This window comes from Chlorocebus sabaeus, chromosome 22 (genome assembly GCF_047675955.1).
Source record: "Chlorocebus sabaeus isolate Y175 chromosome 22, mChlSab1.0.hap1, whole genome shotgun sequence".
NCBI lineage: Eukaryota > Metazoa > Chordata > Mammalia > Primates > Cercopithecidae > Chlorocebus > Chlorocebus sabaeus.
Window position 1 is genome coordinate 94,036,619 of NC_132925.1, and position 20,781 is coordinate 94,057,399.

The 20,781-nt window shown below is 49.1% G+C and overlaps 1 protein-coding gene across 1 annotated transcript in view; it reads left to right on the plus strand.

The window, feature by feature from the left end:
• SLC6A20 (solute carrier family 6 member 20) overlaps positions 1–20,781 on the plus strand; it is a 38,968-nt gene extending 18,187 nt beyond the window's left edge. Inside the window, exons 4-11 of the mRNA XM_007983932.3 lie at positions 1,987–2,214; positions 5,377–5,487; positions 6,540–6,781; positions 7,597–7,759; positions 12,241–12,445; positions 14,381–14,540; positions 17,427–17,592; positions 18,325–20,781. Coding sequence (XP_007982123.2) covers positions 1,987–2,214; positions 5,377–5,487; positions 6,540–6,781; positions 7,597–7,759; positions 12,241–12,445; positions 14,381–14,540; positions 17,427–17,592; positions 18,325–18,474 — 1,425 coding nt within the window. The 3' untranslated portion in view covers positions 18,475–20,781. The remainder of the gene's footprint in view (positions 1–1,986; positions 2,215–5,376; positions 5,488–6,539; positions 6,782–7,596; positions 7,760–12,240; positions 12,446–14,380; positions 14,541–17,426; positions 17,593–18,324) is intronic.

Here is a 20,781-nt window from a genome sequence, read left to right on the forward strand (position 1 = left end):
CCTCCATGGTCCCGTAATAATGAGAGGAATAGTAGCTGCAGACATTCACTTACATGTGCTCTGGGTCAGACACAGGTCCCAGCACTTTAGAAGTGTTCACTCATGTAATCATCACAGCCACCCGGCAAGGCTGAGCGCACTGAGCACCCGAGCAGAGGGGAGCTGAGTAGCTCATAGCTGGTGGGGTTGGACTCAGGCACCTGGCCCCGGAGTCTGTGCTCCTGTCTGCTCACTCCCTGGCCAGGCTTTCCAGCCTTGGGTCCAGCCCTTCTCAGCAGGAGCACCTGGGCTGTTATGCATGCAAATGCGGGGATCCTTGTCCTCACCTGCTGGTTCAGAGGTGGGTGAGGGAGGTCAGACTGGGAACTGGCCCATTTAACAAGTTATCCTATACTCTCAACCTTCTTCACCCTGGCTGAAGTCACTCACACAGCATCTCTTCACCATATTCAGTTGGTCAGCATGCATCGGAGGCCAGCCCAGGCTCACAGGGTGAGGCAAGAGACGCCACTTCTGGATGGGAGAAATGTGCACATGCGGAGGGGAAGAACTCTTGGTGGCCAGCTTTGAACACGATATGAGTCAAAGCAAGAAACCAGCTCACACATTCCAATAGGCTAGGGTGGCCCTGGGGAGGCATGGCAGGGGTGGGCATGGAGGTCCTCACCAGCACAGTCTCGAGCGCTGTCTGGGTATGCAGACCTGGGCTCCAGCTGCCTACTGGCACAGTAGCCATGACCCATCAGGTGATACCCCTGGGCCTTGGTTCTTTTCCTGTGAAATACGGGATTGAGCCCAGTGGGGTGATCAGGCTTGCTTCCATTAATGATGCATTTTGTCTAGTTAAATCTGGACTTGCAGAACCCAGATATGTGCAAAACTGATCAATGTGGGGCTGGTCCTCAAAGAGCAGGGCTGGGATCTCCCACCCCGCAAGTCAGAAGTAATTTTTCCTCCCCTCCCTCCCATCTCAGCACCACCGTTTACCACTTGGCCTTGGGTCATGGTCACGATGCCTGCACCATTGAGGCTCCTTTGTTCCTAAGTGACATGCCCACAGCCTCCTATGGGGGCACACCTGGAGCCTTTTCTTTCCTTACTAACAAGCTTTCCCAATCCCTGCCTGCCTTGGAGTCCCTGCCAAATGCAAGCGATGCTGCTACCTCCCTTGCTGGAGCAAGCCCTAAGGAAAGAGCCTCTGCTTGTTCTCACTTGGGTGGTCTTTGTTGATTTCCACAAGTCCCTAGCAAGTCCTGAGATGCATGAGTCTCAGGTTCCGTGCTCACTAAGTACTGCTGGTGAATGGCATTTCCTGCAACGTACACTGGGTTTGGAAGCTAGCAGGAGACGAGGTTCAGGCCCCACAGCTGTCTTGCCTTTCTGAGCCTGAGAGAACCTGGTGCTAGTGACTTCTTTGAGCTAGAGTCAAGGTATACCTGAAGCAGTTAGATTCCTGGACTTTGCAGGGTGGAGCCAGTAAGACTCTCATCTGCTTCAGCTACTCTGAACTGGGCTGTCACTTTCTCTAGTTGGTTCTGAGTTGGTCAAAAAATAGGGACTCTCTCAGTCATTGACCAAGTCTTAAGCAATCTGGGCCAGTGCTGCAGAGGGTGTGGTTTGAGTGCCTGAGCTGACTGTACACAGGCCATGGGTCGGTCGGAGTCCCATCATCATAGCTGACCTGGCCGTGGTCCATTCACTGTTCAGTCTCTGGGACCCACCACGGAGTTCACTAGTCCTCAGGGAGCACCTGAAGAATTGCAACGAGAGCAGAGCCCCCTCCTCCAACCCCTTCCTGCCTCACCCATGCCCCCTGACAAACTCTCCAACTCCCGGTCTGCCCTCAGGGGCTCCAGCCACCTGCCCTTCCGGGACCAGCACCCTTCTCTTTCAAGAGTCTCCGCTCAGGGTCACCTCCCTCACCCCTGCCACAGCCTTTGTCCTCAGCCTTCACCTCTCTGGATAACACTCGCTTTGGTCCCACAGGATCCCCTGCCATGGTCTGTCTGCCCACTGAATGGTAACCACACAGGCTACGATGAGGAGTGCGAGAAGGCGTCCTCCACACAGTACTTCTGGTACAGGAAAACCCTCAATATCTCACCGTCCCTCCAGGAGAACGGGGGTGTGCAGTGGGAGCCGGCGCTGTGCCTCCTCCTGGCCTGGCTGGTGGTGTACCTGTGCATCCTGCGTGGCACCGAGTCCACTGGCAAGGTGGGACAGCGAGGCACAGATGCCCAGTGCTCCTGGCGGGTGGGAGGGTGTGCCGAGGGGCAGCTGCCTCTGTCTCCAACCCTGGGCAATGCCAAGGGAGTGCCCTCTGCAGTGGAGAGGCAGCAGCTATGTTAGGGCAGAGGGCACAGATGGTGTTGCTGGGACAGGTCACCTACTAGATGACTATAGAGACGGCCAGAGCTGGTTCAAGTTGCAACCCTAAATCTCAAAACAAGGACTTTCTTACCAAAAAAAAAAGTTTTTCTGTACCAGTCGGCCCAAAATCCATACCACCCAGGCAACCAGACAGTGAGTTCGCTTTTCTTTAAGACTGTATGTGTCCTCAAGACACCCTAGCCACTGGCTCTCCAACTCAGCTACGCATTGATATTTTCTGGAGCGCTTTCAAAAATCTCATGCCTTAGCCCTGCCCCCAAAGTTCTGCAGTAACCAGTTTGGGATGTGCCCTGAGCAATGGGGTGGGTGGGGGGATTTTAGAAACTTGCCAAGTGATTCTAGTGTTCAGCTGAGTTTGAGACTGACCCTTTGTTCTAAGCTGCTTCCAATCACCCTCCATAGCTGTCAGGCTTGATCTCCATAGTCCTTTCTTGGTGCATCCCAAGGCTCACACTTTCACTGGGGCTGACATGTTCTTGCAGCTCTAGTCTGCTCCATGTGGAAGATCTGCTTTCAGTGTTCCCATCACCCGCCACCTGCCTGAAGTTTCAGCAGATGTCCCAGAGCCTAGCACGCCCTGTCTCATTCACTGTCACTTCTCACCGTAGACCCAACATGGCTTGGGCACCCACATTGTCTCATTCTGGCAACAGCCTCTCAAGGTAGATTTCATGATCCTACTCACCTGAGGCTTAGAGAGGTAAATTGACTTGCCCAGGGGCACAGCTAGTGAGGGCAAAGCCCAGCCTCACCCCAAGACTTCCCATTGCCTTGGTTTGGTAGCCACATAGCTCTCTCTATGCCTTAATGATTTCATCAACTCCAACTGTCACCTGCTGAGAGTTCTAAGAGCCCACCTGTCCTCACCCTCTGACTACCTGAGTTGCCTCCTCTAGCCGCACCCCACCCCCCATGTATTTCTTGAGGCATTAGACCAGAGCTACCCATGGTATTCCAGGGCCCATGGGACAACTCCAGTATCATGCCTGGTAGGACATTTTATTTTGGTTTCTAAGACCCCCTGATGGCCAGCCTCTTAGCCCCCAAAGTCCCCTGTGCCATGGCTGAGGAGAGGGACGAGTGAGCACAGGTGCTCTTCCCCCGAGAGAGCTTAGAACCTGCAGCAGCTCACTCAGTCCCATCGTAGAGCCTGGCCATACTGTCATGCTCATAAAAAATGTTTTTGTAATTTATCTTTGCCAGGTTTTTATGATCATGATCCAAAAGATCAGAGGGTAACATCTGCAGATATAGAGATTAGAGACCATTACTTTTCCTGATCACTTAGAAATGTGTTACATGAGACCTGTCATGCCATAAAAACTTATTTATTCTTATCGTCTGTTTCCTCTGCTTCAGCCATACCCTTCTCCATGGCAAAATACCCCAACAGCTCTATGTAAAGGGAACTAATCTTGTCACAGACCATGTGCCATTTCCTGGCATCCCCTGTTGGACTTGCCTTTGTTTCCTGCCAGAATCTCTGCAGAGTGGTCAGAATTGGTTTCTTCCAATAGGTTAGGCTGGATCACATGTCCAGCAATTCTGCCCACTTGGGGAGACTCCATGAGCCTCCGGGAAACTTGCTCACCTCGGGAGAAGGAGGGAAATTCCCGGGGCTGGCCCTAAGGGTCTGCTTAGTGCCCATTGTAATGGATGTTGGTCACGAGTGAGTGCCCTGTCTTTTCATCTCTATCTCTTATCTGGTTTCTTTTCTTATAATCTTGGGTGGATTTATTACTCTTCTCAAGTTACAGCAACCTCAGCTAAGAAGCAGTGATAAAAGACACACCCAGCATTCCACCTGCTGTCCTCTGGGTGACAGGGCACGGAGTGCCACTCTGGTGGCCTTGGAAATGGATAAGAAGATGACACCACACCTCAGTGGGAAGGGAGGGTCAAGTGTAATTCAAGTCCACCTGAACAGGAGCCACCAGCCATATTTCTCACAGAGACTCAAACTCTAAGGGAACTCTTACACAAAAGACAATCTAGCAAAATATTTATTTGCTTTACAAATGAGGCTCTGGTACACATATGAGTTGATTTACGGAAAAAATTCCATTCCTGGATAGGAACACGTGCACTTGAAGGTCTGTATTCTATGGCTTTGTAACAGTTAGAATCACCCAGAGCATGACAGGTGACTACTAACGCTACCATGAACACCGAGTATATTAACAAAACATCATTGAACTTACCATGCATGTTGGTGGAGAAAGAAGATCTGGTTGACAAAAATGTCCATTCAGGTGTAATGTTAAAGCCTAAGGAAGTAAACCCTTTTTGGAGGGTTGCCATAAAAATCAGATCTGAATTTCCTATTGTGTTTATCATGGAGACATTGTCCTCTACTCTACACATCACTGCTTTCCTGCATGAGCACTCATGACCAATCTGCTCTCAGGCCCCAATCCCGGGGAAATCTGTCCTTCTCCAAGCTGCAGATTTTTTTTTTTTCCTTTTGATTGTGTTCCTGCTTTGTGTGTAGGCCACCAGGAAGCTCGGAGCTGAATCTGCCTCAGAAACTGGGTAGAGACTCATGCACAGATTCTATGGGTTGCTTTTTCCTGTGGGCTCATTACTGGATTGCCCATATATTTTTTTCAGGCTGATTTCTTTATCTAGCAATTTTGAAATGTTAATGTGACTGATGTGTTTTTGTGGGTAACCTCAAATCCTTTCCGGAATAAGGTCAGGTTGAAGGGAGGGTGGAAGGCAGAGGCTCAGTACCTGTTTGCCTCTTCTCTACCGAATAAGAAATGTCCTGCTGGTCACAACTGTAAGCAACCACATCCCACCAACCCATTTCTCCAGCCCTAACCCAGAGCCTGTGTGACCAAGAATCTCCACGCCTTTTCCAGCTGTCCACAGCTGGGCAGTGCAGCCTGAATACCCCAGATGTGGCGGTGTTCCATGGGGCGTGGGTCTGTCCTGTGGACCCCACCACTCCGGGAGGCCGACTCTGCCCTCTGATGCCCGCAGGTGGTGTATTTCACAGCGTCGCTGCCCTACTGTGTGCTCATCATCTACCTCATCAGGGGCCTCACGCTCCATGGAGCCACCAACGGCCTCATGTACATGTTCACTCCCAAGGTACGGACTGAAGCGGGAGGGCCCTAAGGGCGCCCCTCACTCATCCTGCCACCTTCCAGGATGGGTGGGAAGAGGGAAAGATGGAGAGTGGGCCAACGCTGTACCCAGGGAAGCTGATGTGAGCCCACCAGGGTGTGGTGGGAGTGTGGAGTACCTGCGGTCGCTGGATCACCTCCTCAGTCAGGTCGTCCCCACTCCCTGTTAATTCTGGAGCATTAAGTCTTTCAGCCTCTCCTTTTCATCCTCACTGTCCCCCAACTGCTGCACCCCTACCACCGCCTCACCTCAAGCCCCTTTCAAACTGGACCAAGCTTTTTACCATGAGCACTGCTCTGGTCATCTTGTTTGTGGGCTCATATGGTTCCCCGTACCCGTTTCCCTACAGGTTTCCTACAATCCCTTCCCAACCCACACACTCTTCATGCACCCCACACCCAGGATTCATCCATGGAGGGTGCCCTCTTGCCTTTGGGATGGGGCAAGTTCTTCATTTAGCAAATCTAGCCCCTGGAAATTAAATGACTGTGTCATCCTCCTCCTTCCCCATTCCAAACGCCCCCTGATGTCAGTGCCGAGAGTCAACCCACACCTAGACCTCCCCTGCCAGGCCACACCACCTCCATCTCTGAATGCCCAGACCTGTGCAGTATCTGCCTGTGAATGAGGGCTCCATGTGTGTTTTAATTATTTTACCCTGCAGTATTCCATTGCACACCTCTGCACTGATGTATAGTGGTGAGCATAGCTGCTTCTGGTTACACACCTCCTATGACTGAAGTGCTGTAGAAGATACGTAGCACCTTATATCCTCCACGTAGCACCTGTATTCTCCACAGCACCTTAGCCATGGGAGGTGTGCAGCTTGAGCTGTGTGTTTCATCTGCCAGGGAGTGGATGGGGCCAGAAGAGCTGGTCTCCAGTCCCAGGGGTGCCCCGATGGCTGCGTGCTGTAGGCAAGCTCCTTCCCCTCTCTGGGCCGCTCTCCTGTTGAGGGTCTAAGTGTTTGGAATCCCACCCAGAGCTCATCAGCCCTGTCCCTGTTGGCCTTCCAGATGGAACAGCTGGCCAACCCCAAGACCTGGGTCAACGCAGCCACCCAGATCTTCTTCTCACTCGGCCTGGGCTTTGGCAGCCTGATCGCCTTCGCCAGCTACAATGAGCCGTCCAACAACTGCCAGAAGCACGCCATCATTGTGTCCCTCATCAACAGCTTCACCTCCATATTTGCCAGCATCGTCACCTTCTCCATCTATGGCTTCAAAGCCACCTTCAATTATGAAAACTGCTTGAAGAAGTAAGCTCGGGCTGTCCCACCGAGTCCCAGGCCTCCCTGAGCTCTGAGCTGAAGGGTCGCCTGGGCAAGGGCTGGGGCAAAGTGCACCAGTTTTGGAGTCCTCAATCCAGGGCTCACGTTCAGACTCCTTATACCACCACCAGTTGCTGGGGGGCCTGGGACATGTCAACATCTGCCTGGCAGGGATGAGGGCACATTAATGTGTTGCAAGCACTTAGTGTAATAGGACATACGACAATCAAACTTTGTTTCTTCTACCCCATCTCCCCAACCTCAAAAGTAACCAAGAAGCCTCTAGCTAAGCCACAGAGATTGCAGGATACACTTTCTGTGACCCCTTGCCCAAAATACATAGACATCATCTGGGAGGTATGCTGTCCAGTTGGGTAGTTACCAGCCACAAGTGGCTGTTTACAAATTTACATTTAAATCAATGCAACTTAATTCATATTCCCATGTTACTTTCAATCAGTTGCTCAGTGTCCACCATCAAGTACTCAGTTGCCGTATGTGGCCAGTGAGTGCCAAATTGGACAGCCCAGATAGAGAACATTTTCATCAGCACGGAAACTTCTGCTGGACTATGTTGGTCCAGAGGTTAAAATAGCCTCGCTGTGTGAGTTTGGTGCCTGTTGTCATCATTGTTCATATCTGAGGCTTCTTCAGTGCCATTCAAAATTACCCCGCCCTTTAAAAGGTCACCAAGCAACAGGTTCCCTTTCCTCACCTAATCAGAAAAGAAGAGGCTGACGGGCGGCTTTGGTGACAGCTGCCTTTCCGATCAGTGAAGGTCGGTCCGATGGTGTGTTCTGCAGGGTGAGTCTGCTGCTGACCAACACTTTTGACCTTGAAGATGGCTTTTTGACGGCCAGCAACCTGGAGCAGGTGAAGGGCTACCTCGCATCTGCCTACCCAAGCAAATACAGCGAGGTGTTCCCGCACATCAAAAACTGCAGCTTGGAGTCGGAGCTAGACACGGTAATGTGCCCAGGCAAGGTTGGGAACTATCTTCTCTCCACACACTCATGGGGACCTTGGTGAGCTGCTGACTTGGGAGCTAGGTGAGGTCCATAAAAATGAAGAAGGATCTTGAATAACTTTTCCTGCAACTCCAAGGAGAAGAGAGGCTTTACCACCACTCTCCTGAGGGCTGCTGGAGAATGCTAGTTACAGTAAACTTCCTGGGGGACCTCTCTGTCCGTTCTTTTTCTTTTGTGTTTCTAAGCTTTTAAAATACAGGAAAGTAGAGAGAATAATATAACAAACACCCATATATATACCACTCAGAAAGATCCATTATAAACATTTTGTCATTTTGAGTTCAGATTTTTTTTATATAAAGAGAAAGAACGTTTCAAAGATGAAGTTAAAAAGTCCCCTTTGTTTTCCCTACTCACCAGAGGCAAGAACCTTCATTTTTATATTTTATATTTTACATTTTTATACCCATTCATGTATTCTTAAATAATATCATTGTTTTGTCGGCAGTTTTTATTTTATTTTTTCTTTTTTCAACAAGCCTTTTGCACTCCTATGTCGGCAGTTTTTAAATGGGCATAAATGGTCTGGAAAGATACTTCTCTCATTCAGCATTTTAATTTTGAGATCTGTCCATAATAACACATGCGGAACCTCATTGTTCATTTAAATGCTGCATTTTATTCCATCACACAAGTATACTGCAATTTATCCATTCCCTTACTAATAGACATTTGGAGGTTTTTTTTTTTAATTTTTGCTACTGAAAGTCATCTTTATATTTTACAGAATTATCTCTGCTGTGCTGGGAGCTTTATTTTTTCACATTAGTTTGAGGATCAGTTTGATAAGTTTCATTGGAAAAAAATCTAGGGAATTTTTACTAGACTTGCATTGATTTTATAGTGTAATTTGGGGAGAATTAATATCTTTTGAATTGTGACATTCGACTCAGGAACATACTTTCTCTCATTCACTCAGGTCTTTTAAAATATTCTTCAGCTAACTTTCTCTATGAACATCTTGGCACATCTTTCATTAGATTTCTATTACCTTACTGTTTTATTGTATTGTGAATGGTGTCTCTTCCCCTCATTCTATCATTGTTTGTTTTTGTTGCAAAAGGAAGCTAAAAATTTTGTATGTTGACCTTGTATCCAGCAATCTTTATGAATTATCTTATTAATTCTCACATTTAGCTATAGACTTGCTTCAGTTTTCTATGTTAAACTGTCCTATTGCCTGGAGACTGAATTTTGCATTTTTCTTTTCAATGCTTATATCTCATTCCCTTGTTCTTATTGTATTCACTAGGATTTCTAGCACATAGGAGTAGAAGTGATAGTGGGCATATTTGTCTAATTCTTATATTTAAAGTAAACACTTCTAGAGATTATTTCTACAGAGTGTTCCTAGGTAATGCTTTTCAAGGGTAGGGAGTAGGGAGGGCCTGTGGCTCTGGTTGCCAGTAAGCTACTTTGGAGGTTGGTATTTTTGGGGTGGTTGGTTGGTTGGGTTGGGTTTGTTTGGCACTTTGTTTCCTGGGTACAACCACTGTAGGTCATTTCATGGGTTAGGCAATGCTTTTTTCTCCTGCTTGTTCAGCCCTAGCTCCATGCTTGCACTGGCCTGTGGCATGAGCCTACTTCCCTGGGCAGGCATCAGACCGCAGCCCTAAAACCCCAGCCTTCAAGGCCTAGGTCCTGTTCAGGTGATCCATGAGGTCCTTCGGCTTCCGCACCTGTTCAGTGCTTTCACTTCAACTTTCCTTTATGGTTTTGGCACCTGGGAGTTTTCCTCACTACTTTGGAGCTTGGCTCTACAGCCAAGAATTACATGGTTGGTTATTGATTTATCTAGACTTCGTTTTTCCTGTGGCTTTGTTCTTTCTTTCTCTCTTTCTTTCTTTTCTTTCCTCATTCCACTTTATTCCCTGCTGTTTGGAATTTGGCTGCTTGATTTCTTCTTGAAATTTTCCTTTCATATTTAACTTAATAAAGTCTAAAGTTAAACAGCATCTTGACCTCCTTCCCAAAATTCAAAAGGACTTTAGAGTACTTTCATTTTATTGCTCCCATTTTAAATGATTATTGTCTAGTTCTGTCTCTTTAACCCCATACACTGGACATGACATTATTATTATTTTATACAGCTCTTGTATTTACCTACATGTTTGCCATTTTATTTGTTCACCATTCTTTCTTGCATCCCAGTGTCTCCAAAGGTTTTTCCTTAAAATACTTTCATTTAGAGCAGTTTTCTTAAATTTTATTGTGTAATTGGCATCTATCTTTTAAAGATATTTTTCCTCAGCGTAGAAAATTCCAGGTTAACAGTTATTTTCTCTCAACACTTTGAAGATGTTTGCTATGTGATTCAGGCTTCCATTGTTGCTGTTGGAATTTTATTTCATTCTTTGTAAGCAAGCAGTTTTTTCTCTTTCTCATGATCTTCTCTTTGTCTTTGGCCTCTGCAATCTAGACATGGCATGAATATATTTTTATTTATCCACTCTAGGCCTAGGTGAGGTTGGGCTTCCTGGATCTATGGATCCATGTTTCTTATCAGTTTTGGAAAATTTGTACCTATTATCTCATAATCATTGTCTCTGATTATCTCATTTTTCTCCTTTTGGAACTTCATTAGATGTGACTTTTTCATCCTGTCCTACAGGTTTCTTAACCTCTCTTTTATTTTTCCCATCTTCTTATCCTTTTTTGTCTTATTGAGTCATTCCTGGATATATCTTTCAGTTCATTAACTCTCTTTTCAGCTGCATCTAATCTGGTATTTAATTGTCAACTGAACCTTTTAATTCAATAACTATATTTTTTATATAGATGCTATTTTTTTCCAATTTATTTGTCCATCCCAATAGTTTCTTGATACATGTTTATCTTTGTAACGTTATTCTTTGTTTCATTAAACATTTCATACGTAAATGTTTCAGTTGTGGCCATAGGCAAGAGAAGGAGAGCAGTATTTTAACACTGTTTAGAATTGCTGGCTCATGATAATAATAAAAAGTATATCAACTTTTTGTAGATTTTTACTATTGTTTTTAAGTTCTCTACAAGTAGTCACTCCCTTGTTGTTAGCACATGAAGCCAACTATTCAGTATGCCTCTGAGCAGCTGGTATGCTATAGAATTGACCTGTGTTCTTGTATTAGTCAATGCAGCCTGCTATAACAAAATATCATAGACTGGGTGGCTTAAACAACATAAATTTATTTTCTTTTATTTACTTTTAGTAGAGACGAGGTCTTGCTATGTTGCCCAAGCTGATCTCAAACTCCTGAGCTCAAGTGATCCTCCCACCTAAGCCTCCCAAAGTGCTAGGATTATAGGCATGAGCCACTGTGCCCAGCAAGCAACAGGAACTTATGTCTCACAGTCCTGGAGGCTGAGAAGTCCAAGATCAAGGTCCAGCAGAGTTTGGTTTCTGATGAAGGCCTGTTTCCTGGTTCATGAATACTTATCTTGTCACTGTGTCTTCACACAATAGAGAGTTCTCTCTGTCTCTTCCTCTTGCTATAAGACCACAGTCTGGTCAGATTAGGGCTCCAATATTATAACTCCGTTTAACCTTAATTACTTCCTAAAGACCCTATCTCCAGATACAGTCACATTGGGAGCTAGGGTTTCAACATACAAATTTCAGGTGGACACGGTTCAGTCCATAGCAATTCTGAATCTGACAGTCCAACATCTGCTACCCTTGGGGAGGGTTGTTCTAAATCTTATTTCTTATTCTTGCTAGTTCTTCACTCACAGTTACTTCTCTCCTTGTGGGTTTATAAATCCCTGTTTATGAGCACTTTGCTTAATCTCTGGGAAACCTGTGTGTCTAAATTGGGGGGCTTCTACCCAGGGAGGGCTTGTTTGTGCTTCTTCTGTGGGTATCCAGGGAGTACACACAACTTATTATCCCTTTCGAGCCCCTTGGGGGATTGTCTTTAAGCAGGAGTTCCAGCCTCAATTTCCATAGTTTAACATCTCCGCAACAGCGTTACCAACACAGGGACCTGACCACTGAGCACCTGGCCCTCCTGGTTGCCTGCTGACCAAGCTGGCTCTCCACAATTCTGCTTCCTGCTGCCCTGGCCCCGCCCTCCCTCCTCAGGTCCCAGCCACAGAGGTTTCAGGACACCTAGTCAGTCATCACATTAGAAGCAGAAATTATGCATTGTTTTATTCTTTTTCATCCAGAATTTACGTAAGTTGGGGCAGGAGAGGGGAACTCAGTGTTGCAGGCGGGCTGCAAGTTCTCACGTGCTTTGCATATATGAGCTCCCAGCAGCTCCCTTTTCTTTTCGACCCAGCTAAGTGTAAGGGGCTGGTCTGCAGATGGAAGCTCCAACCTCACAATGTGGCTTCTCATGGCCACTTCCAAGGTCCCCCACGTTGCTTAGCACTGAATGCATGAATAAGACTGTAAGTCCCTCATGCATGTAACTGGTGTCTTCTCACCCTGGGCAGGCCGTCCAGGGCACTGGCCTGGCATTCATCGTCTACACGGAGGCCATTAAAAACATGGAGGTGTCCCAGCTGTGGTCGGTGCTCTACTTCTTCATGCTGCTGATGCTGGGCATTGGGAGCATGCTGGGAAACACAGCGGCCATCCTCACCCCTCTGACAGACAGCAAGATCATCTCCAGCCACCTGCCCAAGGAGGCCATCTCAGGTCAGCAGGCCAGCCAGTGGAGGGGGCGGGGATCAGGAGGGCCAGGGCATGGGAGTGAGCAGGGGAGAGTTCCCTCAGGGGTCGTGGGCTGGTTCAGATGGCTGCAGGGGGCTGCAGCCACCTCACCATGGTCCTGCCACATCTTCTCACAACCCAGGACCTGGGCCACATGATTCATCCTGTGCGTTCCATTCTCCACATCACAGGGAAGTGAAGTGGCCACCCCGACCCAACTCCCCAACCTGACATTTGAAGTTCTCCAGGCTAGGAGAGAACTTGCTGTTGTTTTTGTTGGTTTTCATTGAAGTATATTATATATATTTCAGACAGAGTCTCACTCTGTCACCCAGGCTAGAGTGCAGTGGCGTGATTTTGGCTCACTGCAACCTCCATTTCCCGGGTTCAAGTGATTCTCCTGCTTCACTCTCCCGAGTAGCTGGGATTACAGGTGCACACTGTGATGCCTGGCTAATTTTTGTATTTTTAGTAGAGACAGGGTTTCATCGTGTTGGCCAGGCTGGTCTCAAACTCCTGACCTCAAGTGATCTACCTGCCTCGGCCTCCCAAAGTACTGGGATTGCAGGCATGAGTCATTGTGCCTGGCCTTCCTATTCTTGAATTTCGTATGAACGAAGTCCTGTTGTACATACTCTGCACTTATTTTCTTCACTCAGAATCTACCTGTGAGATCCGCTCATGTTTCGAGCAGTGATCGTCTGCCCCTTTTTCTGCCTATATAATAATCCATTGTGAGATCACATACCAGTTTCTTTATCCATTCTGCTGTTGATGGACATTTCAGTTCTTAGGAAATGAGCTGGCTTTTCCAATTACATCTCTCATGGTTTCATTCCCTGGCCCATCTGCAACCAGAGTGCCTCGAGGACCCTGTGGCCTACACCTCTGCCTCTGAAGACATCATTCCTCCACATGCAGGACGAATCAAACCCAGCTCCCAGGCCATCTCCTTCAAGCCCCGACCACTCCAGTTGGAGTTGCCCCCACCTCTTCAGAGTCCAGCAGCACTTAGCCCCCCTCCTCGGACCTGGTCTCTGTAGCCAACACTAGGTGTGCCTGTAGCCCTTGGCCAGCGCATGGTCCCTTTCTCCTTGTGTGTCCCCGTCAGGATGGCAGGAGGGCTTGGTAGCTAGCAGTGTACGGTGTGGTAGTGGAAAGGGCAGGTGTGGGCTCTAGACTCAGACACGCATGGGGTCCCCAGGGGAGGCAACTGGAGGAGGCTGGGATGAAGGCCCAGGTTCTGGAGGCTAAAGGGCCTGGGTCTGAATCCTTACTCTGCCACTGACGTGCTATGGGACGTCGAGGGAGCCTTGGACATCTCTGAGCCTTGCCTTCCCATCAGTGAAAGGGGGCTCCGGACATCTGCCTCAGAGGCCTAAGGGTCCAACGCATTGCAAGTGCCTGGCACATGGGAGGATCTTGGTGGACATGTGTCTCTTCCCCACCCCACCCCCTTCTTGGTGGATGCAAGTCCTCTCTAGGAAGTCCTTATGGGGCCACCCCATATTCAAGCCTCCTCCCCTGATTCTTTTCTCATAAGCTCCAGGGCTGAGTTGTTGGGATAAACAGAGAGGGTTATCATTGCAGACCCACAGCCTGGGCGGGATCCTGGAATGGCAGTGCCCACCACGTCTGCTTGTTCATTGAGCTTGAAGCTCTGCCTCCCCTGCAGGGCAGCTCAGTGAGTCAACATCAGTGACTCCTGCTGACACACTGTGGGACACCATTGTGCCCCCTGCCCCACACACATGGCACACACCTTCAGAGAGTCCAGCCCACAACAGCTCTTTCAACCCATGTGGATGAACCAATCAGCCAAGGTCCCCTGAGGGCCAGTGGTCCCACTGTCCCTTAGAGAACTGGTGAGCAGTAGTGGGGGGTTTTGGGCAGGTGAGCAGCTGGTCTTGTGGCCCCCAGGTCTGGTGTGCCTTGTCAACTGTGCCATCGGCATGGTGTTCACCATGGAGGCTGGGAACTACTGGTTTGATATATTCAACGACTACGCGGCCACACTGTCCCTGCTGCTCATCGTGCTGGTGGAGACGATTGCCGTGTGCTACGTGTACGGGTTGAGGAGGTGAGGAGGCCCAGGACCCCTAGTTGCACAGGGAAAACACAGCCACAGAGGCCACACCCCTCAAGGAAAACAGCTGTTTCTTGATACACATCTTCACCTCTTCCTTCAGCTTGGCATCATTACTCAATGTTTGTTCTTTGCCCGCAGATCTCAGCTAATGCTCTCCCCCTATTCCACGCTCAGTTTGCTTCAGTGAATATCTTTCTCTCTTATCCCCGTACTTTTGCTTTGTATCACAGGATGTTTTAGGGTCGACCCTGCTGGACCCCCACAGCTTGCTGGGGCAGGGAATTGTGCCTCCAGGCACTGGATGCTCTGATCATCGGCCAACATCAGTATTTTCCCAGAACCCTGACCAAAGTGCAGTTGATAACTTAGACCTTAGAAAATTTGGCAGATTGAAAATTTAGTCAGTGAGGTTCTCAATCCCAGTGCACAGCACAGGACTGGAATGTTTTCATTCTCCCCAGGTGATAGAATGTGCAGCTGGGGCAAGAGCCACCGGTCTAGAGTAGCCTTCAAACTCGAGTGTGCCTCAGAGTCCCTTGGGCTGGTCAAACACAGCTGCGGGACTCACACCCAAGGTTCTGATCAGGCAGGCCTGGGGAGGGCCAAGAATTCACATTTCTAGCAGGTTCCCAGATGAGTCTGCTTTGAGAATCACTGGCCTAGAGAGCTTTGCTACCCCAAGTGTGGTCCCTAGAGCGGGAGCGGCAGCAACAAGGCGCTCGTTGGGACTGCAGAAGCTCGGACCCACCCCGTCCTGCTGAATCAGATCCTACATCTTCATGCTATGTCCGGGGGGCCTGAGGCACATCACAGTTTGGGCAGCGCTGCTCGAGTGGGCACCGGTTTGGGTGAGGAGGCTATGCCACGTTGTTTTCTGCCCTCTTCCCCAGTCTTTTTGATCCTCCATGCTGGTTCGGGGTGGGGAGGGAGACATTGACAACACTCTGGGAGGCAGGCATTCCTGAAGCAGCATTCCCTGCTATGTCCCTGCAAAGGCCAGGGTCCTGTGCCATGCTGCGGCATCTCCCATGGTCCATTCATTTCAGGACATAAGTTAAACAAAGCCAAATCGATGTCTTTCCCGTAGGACTTCTCAGAGTCTTAAAGACAGTTATGGATCCCAAAGAGAGGGTTAGAATTGCAGCATTTCCAGATTTATTTGGTCAAGGAATGCCTTTTCACCCTCCGCTCACCCCACTCCCACCCTTAGCTACTAACATTTCGAGGACACTAGCGTTAAAGGGATCAGCTCTCCCTGTTTCCCCAGGATTGAGGGGTTTTCTGGGACGTGGAACTTTCAGTGCTAAAACTGGGAAAATCCCTGGTCACCTAGGAAATGCCAGTCTAGAGGGAGAAAGAGATTGGTCACTGAGAGGGTGAGTGTTTCAGGATGAAAAGAGAAGGTTGGGAGAGAGGAACAGAACCTCAGGCCCACTGGAGGTCACTAGATGGGTGAGGGGCACAAGTCCATCAGAAAGGGGCTGGCGAAGGGAGACAGGCGGAAACAAACGTGCCTTGGAGATGTTGTAGGTGGACTGACTGTAAGTGGTAGGTGGGGAGTGCTTCGGCTTGCTCAGGGGACACTGCCCTCTAGTGCCCACCCAGCGACAGTGTCCTGGGGCTTTTCTGCAGCCAGCTCTTCCCAACTTTCTCCATCCAGAAAGCGGGGGGTAATGGGGGTGTGAAGGGACAAGAGGACCCCCAACACTTTTTCACCTGTCCAATTTTTGAAAGCCCCAGATTTCCACGTCACATACATGAGCCTTCATGGCCTACAGCCTAGAGTCCCACTATGTCAGCAGCAGCAAAGGGCAGGTGGTGGTCTCTGCACAGCCTTGCATGGACACCCAGGACATGCAGCAGGTCCCAGGGAGGGAGGGGCTGTGGCTGCAGCCGGTGATGTCACACCCACACCACCCCAGCCCCTCCCGCCAAGGCTGCCTCTCCCGCTGTAGGGAGCAGGTTTAAAGGCTCTGAGCCGGAGGCAGGAGGCCAACCCAGGTTCTGGGCCTGCTCTTTACCAAGCCCTAAGGCAGATGGCATCGCAACCCTGGGACTTGGTTCCTCCTGTGTGAAATGGGGAGTTTCGTTGGGCCAACATCTCCCAAAATGCCAAAGATACTTTTTATACTGTGTATGTATACTCAAAAATACGTGTACTTAGCCTGTCAAGTCTATGAGAAACTGGCTGCTGTTGTGTTGCTGCTAAATGTAGGTTTAGAAGTAAAGAAGAGGGAAAAGAGAGAGCTACAGGCATGATGGAGATGGTGATGGTGGCTGTGGGCAACGCCTTTGGGCCTCACTGCCCTGGCCGCTTTAGACCAGCTCCAACAGGCCAGGGCTACAGGAAGGCCTTCAGTCCGAGGCTGGCTCTTCTTCTGTCCCAGAAAACCTGCTCTGGTTTCAGTGGACCAAGTGATTCTGCTCCATGGCGTTTACTGGGAAAGGGAGTCACTGAATGACAGCAGCGGGCTGGGTTGCGGGGTGGGCAAAGCTGCCCAAGAAGCCCCTGTCGTTGATGACCAGCCCAACAAATGTCCCTCCCTTGCTGCCTGTGCCCACCATTCCTGGAAGCTGCCCTCTGGGCTATGCCAGCAACCTTCGTCTGAAGGCTGGCACTAGGAAGGCATCTTCTGATGTCCACTATCCACAGGGTGCTTGCTCCATCACCCTTCCTGGGCAGTCTCAGCCCTTCTCCCCTCCCCACCGCAGCACTGCTCTCTCAAGAAGGTGTCACAGAGGAGTCCAGTGGCCAAACTCAGACATCAGTTACCACCTAGAACAGAATGTTCCTTTGTGAATAGGGACGGGTAAGCTGGACACCCTCACCTCCGCAGCCTAGATAATCCAGACTTTCTCTCACTGTTTTCCAAATAGATTTGAAAGTGACCTTAAGGCCATGACTGGCCGAGCTGTGAGCTGGTACTGGAAGGTGATGTGGGCTGGCGTAAGCCCACTACTGATTGTCAGCCTCTTTGTCTTCTACCTGAGTGACTACATCCTCACGGGGACGCTGAAGTACCAAGCCTGGGATGCCTCCCAGGTATCTGCTGTCTCTGTAGGGCTGGCGCTGGGCCCCCATGGTCACCCGAAAGCATGGGCCATTCGTTTTCTGAAACCAGGGAACTGTTTCCATAGTGTGGGTAGGTTATTTGTCACGACATGGAAATATCACTGAGGCATTTTAGAAATAGCCCAGGACAGAGGAACTGGGCTTTGAGTTTTTAGGTATATGCTTCAGTGGGGCGAAAGGAGGGCACTGCTCCACAGCTTCCCCATCGACCTGTCCCCTGGACGCTGAGAAGAACTCCCACTGCGAAGGCGCCAGCTCCTGCCTCCTGAGCAGCGCTGCCCTCCGCGCCCACCACAGCAGACAGCACTCATAGAGAACATTGCTACCTTCATGGAAAGTTCCATTCCGGGCTAAGAGTAGTCCCCTATATTTTAGGTGCCCTGAATGTTGCCTTAGACATAAGGTGCTTGATTATTACCATGATTATTCATTATGGGTAGCTCCAAACAATAGCTCTACACCCACTGGTTCAAGTAGTTACTATTATTCCTAGTTTATGGAAGAAAAAGAAGGTGAGGGCGGTTAGGCTCCTGGCACATGTGCTAGTGAATTGCAGAGCTGGTGGCCCCAGGAGTAAGGACACCGGCCCCACATGCTCTCTGCCCATGTCACACCGCCTCCCCATCACGGGTGGCGGCCCTGAGGCCCAGGGGCAGTGCTCTCAGCAGGTGCTCTCTGCTGACACTCAGTCTCTCCTTTCAGGGCCAGCTTGTGACCAAAGATTACCCGGCCTATGCACTGGCTGTCATCGGGCTGCTTGTGGCCTCCTCCACCATGTGCATCCCCCTGGTGGCCCTGGGGACTTTTGTTCTGCATCACCTCAAGAGGGGAGACGCGGCCCCCGTGGCCTGAGATGTGGGCTTCCCAGCCGCTCACAGTTTTACGGACACTATTTACAGGTGGAAACTCCTCTGCTGCTTTTTCAAATGCTTAAGCCAGAAGTGCTCAGCCCGTCAACTTCCTGAGTGTCTAAACAAGATGAGGAAGGTGTGCAGGAAGAAGACTCCCTTGGGAGAACACACACCCTCCGGAGACCGCCCTTCCTCCCCGTCGCCTGCCTCCTCATCATGGAAGGGGGCGGGCTATGAAAGCCAGTCTCAAAGATAACGGCGGCCCTTCATTCCAGGAAAGTCCTAGAATTAGGGCACATTGCGAACTGAAATATGACTATAATTCTTATGGGACCAAATTTAAGCAATTTTTGTTTTTGGCTGAATATTAGAGGACAAAATATTAGAGGACAAATATTTTTAGATCCACTTAAGGAGTTTCGAAGTGCCTAAGATGACATATTTGTCACTGGTGCAAAATTAATTATCTTCTTTTTTGAGTTGTAGTGAATATGCAATTTCTGTGTTCCCCTTTCACCCTTTACATCTTAGGATGACAGGTTATAAAGAAAGAAGATCTTTGTTTGGGACCCCCACAGGGAACCTTTCTCTAAGTTCTCTGACAGTGGGTCCAGGACCAGACCTTTCTACAAAAAATTGCCCCAACGACAGTTTGCAACCGCAAACCACATTAGAAGTCTGCGCAGACATCCCTCCGTGGTGTCTTGGTGCATTGGAAAAGGAGTCAGGAGCCACTGTGAGGATGAAAGTGGATCTCAGCTGGGCATGGTGGCTCACGCCTGTAATCCCAGCACCTTGGGGGTCAAGGCAGGTGGATCACTTGAGGTCAGGAGTTCGAGGCCAGCCTGGCCAACATGGCGAAACCCCGTTTCTACTAAAAATACAAAAAAAATTAGCTGGGAGTGGTGGCACAGGCCTGTAATCCCAGCTACTCCGGCTGCTGAGGCACGAGAATCATTTCAACCTAGGAGGTGGCGGTTGCAGTGAGCTGAGATCATGCCACTGCACTCCAGTCTGGGTGACAGAGCAAGACTCTGACTCAAAAAAAAGAAGTGGATCTGACTTTCCCATAGGCTTAATATTACATTTGGACATCGTGGCCGACTCTATCAAGACCACAATACCACTTACAATTCATTTTAAATGATTCATCTGTACATAAGTTTTCTGAAATGTATATAATTCAAACAGAGCATCTTGTAGCTGAAGACACACCGTATCTATGATATCACATTAGTCCCTGTGGGGAAAAGAGAGAGAGATCAGACTGTTACTGTGTCTATGTAGAAAAGGAGGACATAAGAAACTCCATTTTGATCTGTACTAAGAAAAATTGTTTCTGCTTTGAGATAGTGTTAACCTGTAACTTTAGCCCCAACCCTGCGCTCACAGAAACATGTGCTGTATTGAATCAAAGTTTAATGGATTTAGGGCTGTGCAGGATGTGCCTTGTTAACAATATGTTCACAAGCAGTATGCTTGGTAAAAGTCATCGCCATTCTCCATTCTCGATTAACCAGGGACACAATGCACTGCGGAAAGCCGCAGGGACCTCTGCCCAAGAAAGCCTGGGTATTGTCCAAAGTTTCCCCCCACTGAGACAGAGATATGACCTCATGGGAAGGGAAAGACCTGACCATCCCCCAGCCTGACATGCGTAAAGGGTGTGTGCTGAGGAGGAGTAGCGAAAGAGGGAGGCCTCTGTCTCCTGCTTGTCCCTGGGAATGGAATGTCTCGGGGTAAAGCTGACCATTCCCATTCGTTCTATTCTGAGACAGGAGAAAACCACCCTGTGTCTGGAGGTGAGATACGCTGGCCGCAATACTGCCCTGTTACTCTTTGCTACACTGAGATGTTTGGGTAAAGAGAAACATAAATCTAACCTATGTGCACATCCGGGCACAGTACCTTTCCTTGGACTTATTCATGATACAGATTCCTTTGCTCACATATTTCCCTGCTGACCATTTCCCCACCTGTTGCCCTGCTACACTCCTCTCACAAAGATAGTAAAAATAATGATCAATAAATACTGAGGGAACTCAGAGGCCGGCGCTATTGCGGGTCCTCTGTATGCTGAGCTTCGGTCCCCTGGGCCCACTGTTCTTTCTCTATGCATTGTCTCTCTGTCTTATTTCTTTTCTCAGTCTCTCGTCCCACCTGATGAGAAATACCCACAGGTGTGGAGGGGCTGGCCCCCTTCAAGTCCACCCTGAGAATTTTCTTTTTTTAACTGCAATAAAGTAGGTCAAGGTTACCCCTAAAGTGAGCAGGTCCCTTCCTGCTCTAACATCCAGTGCTTCCTTGA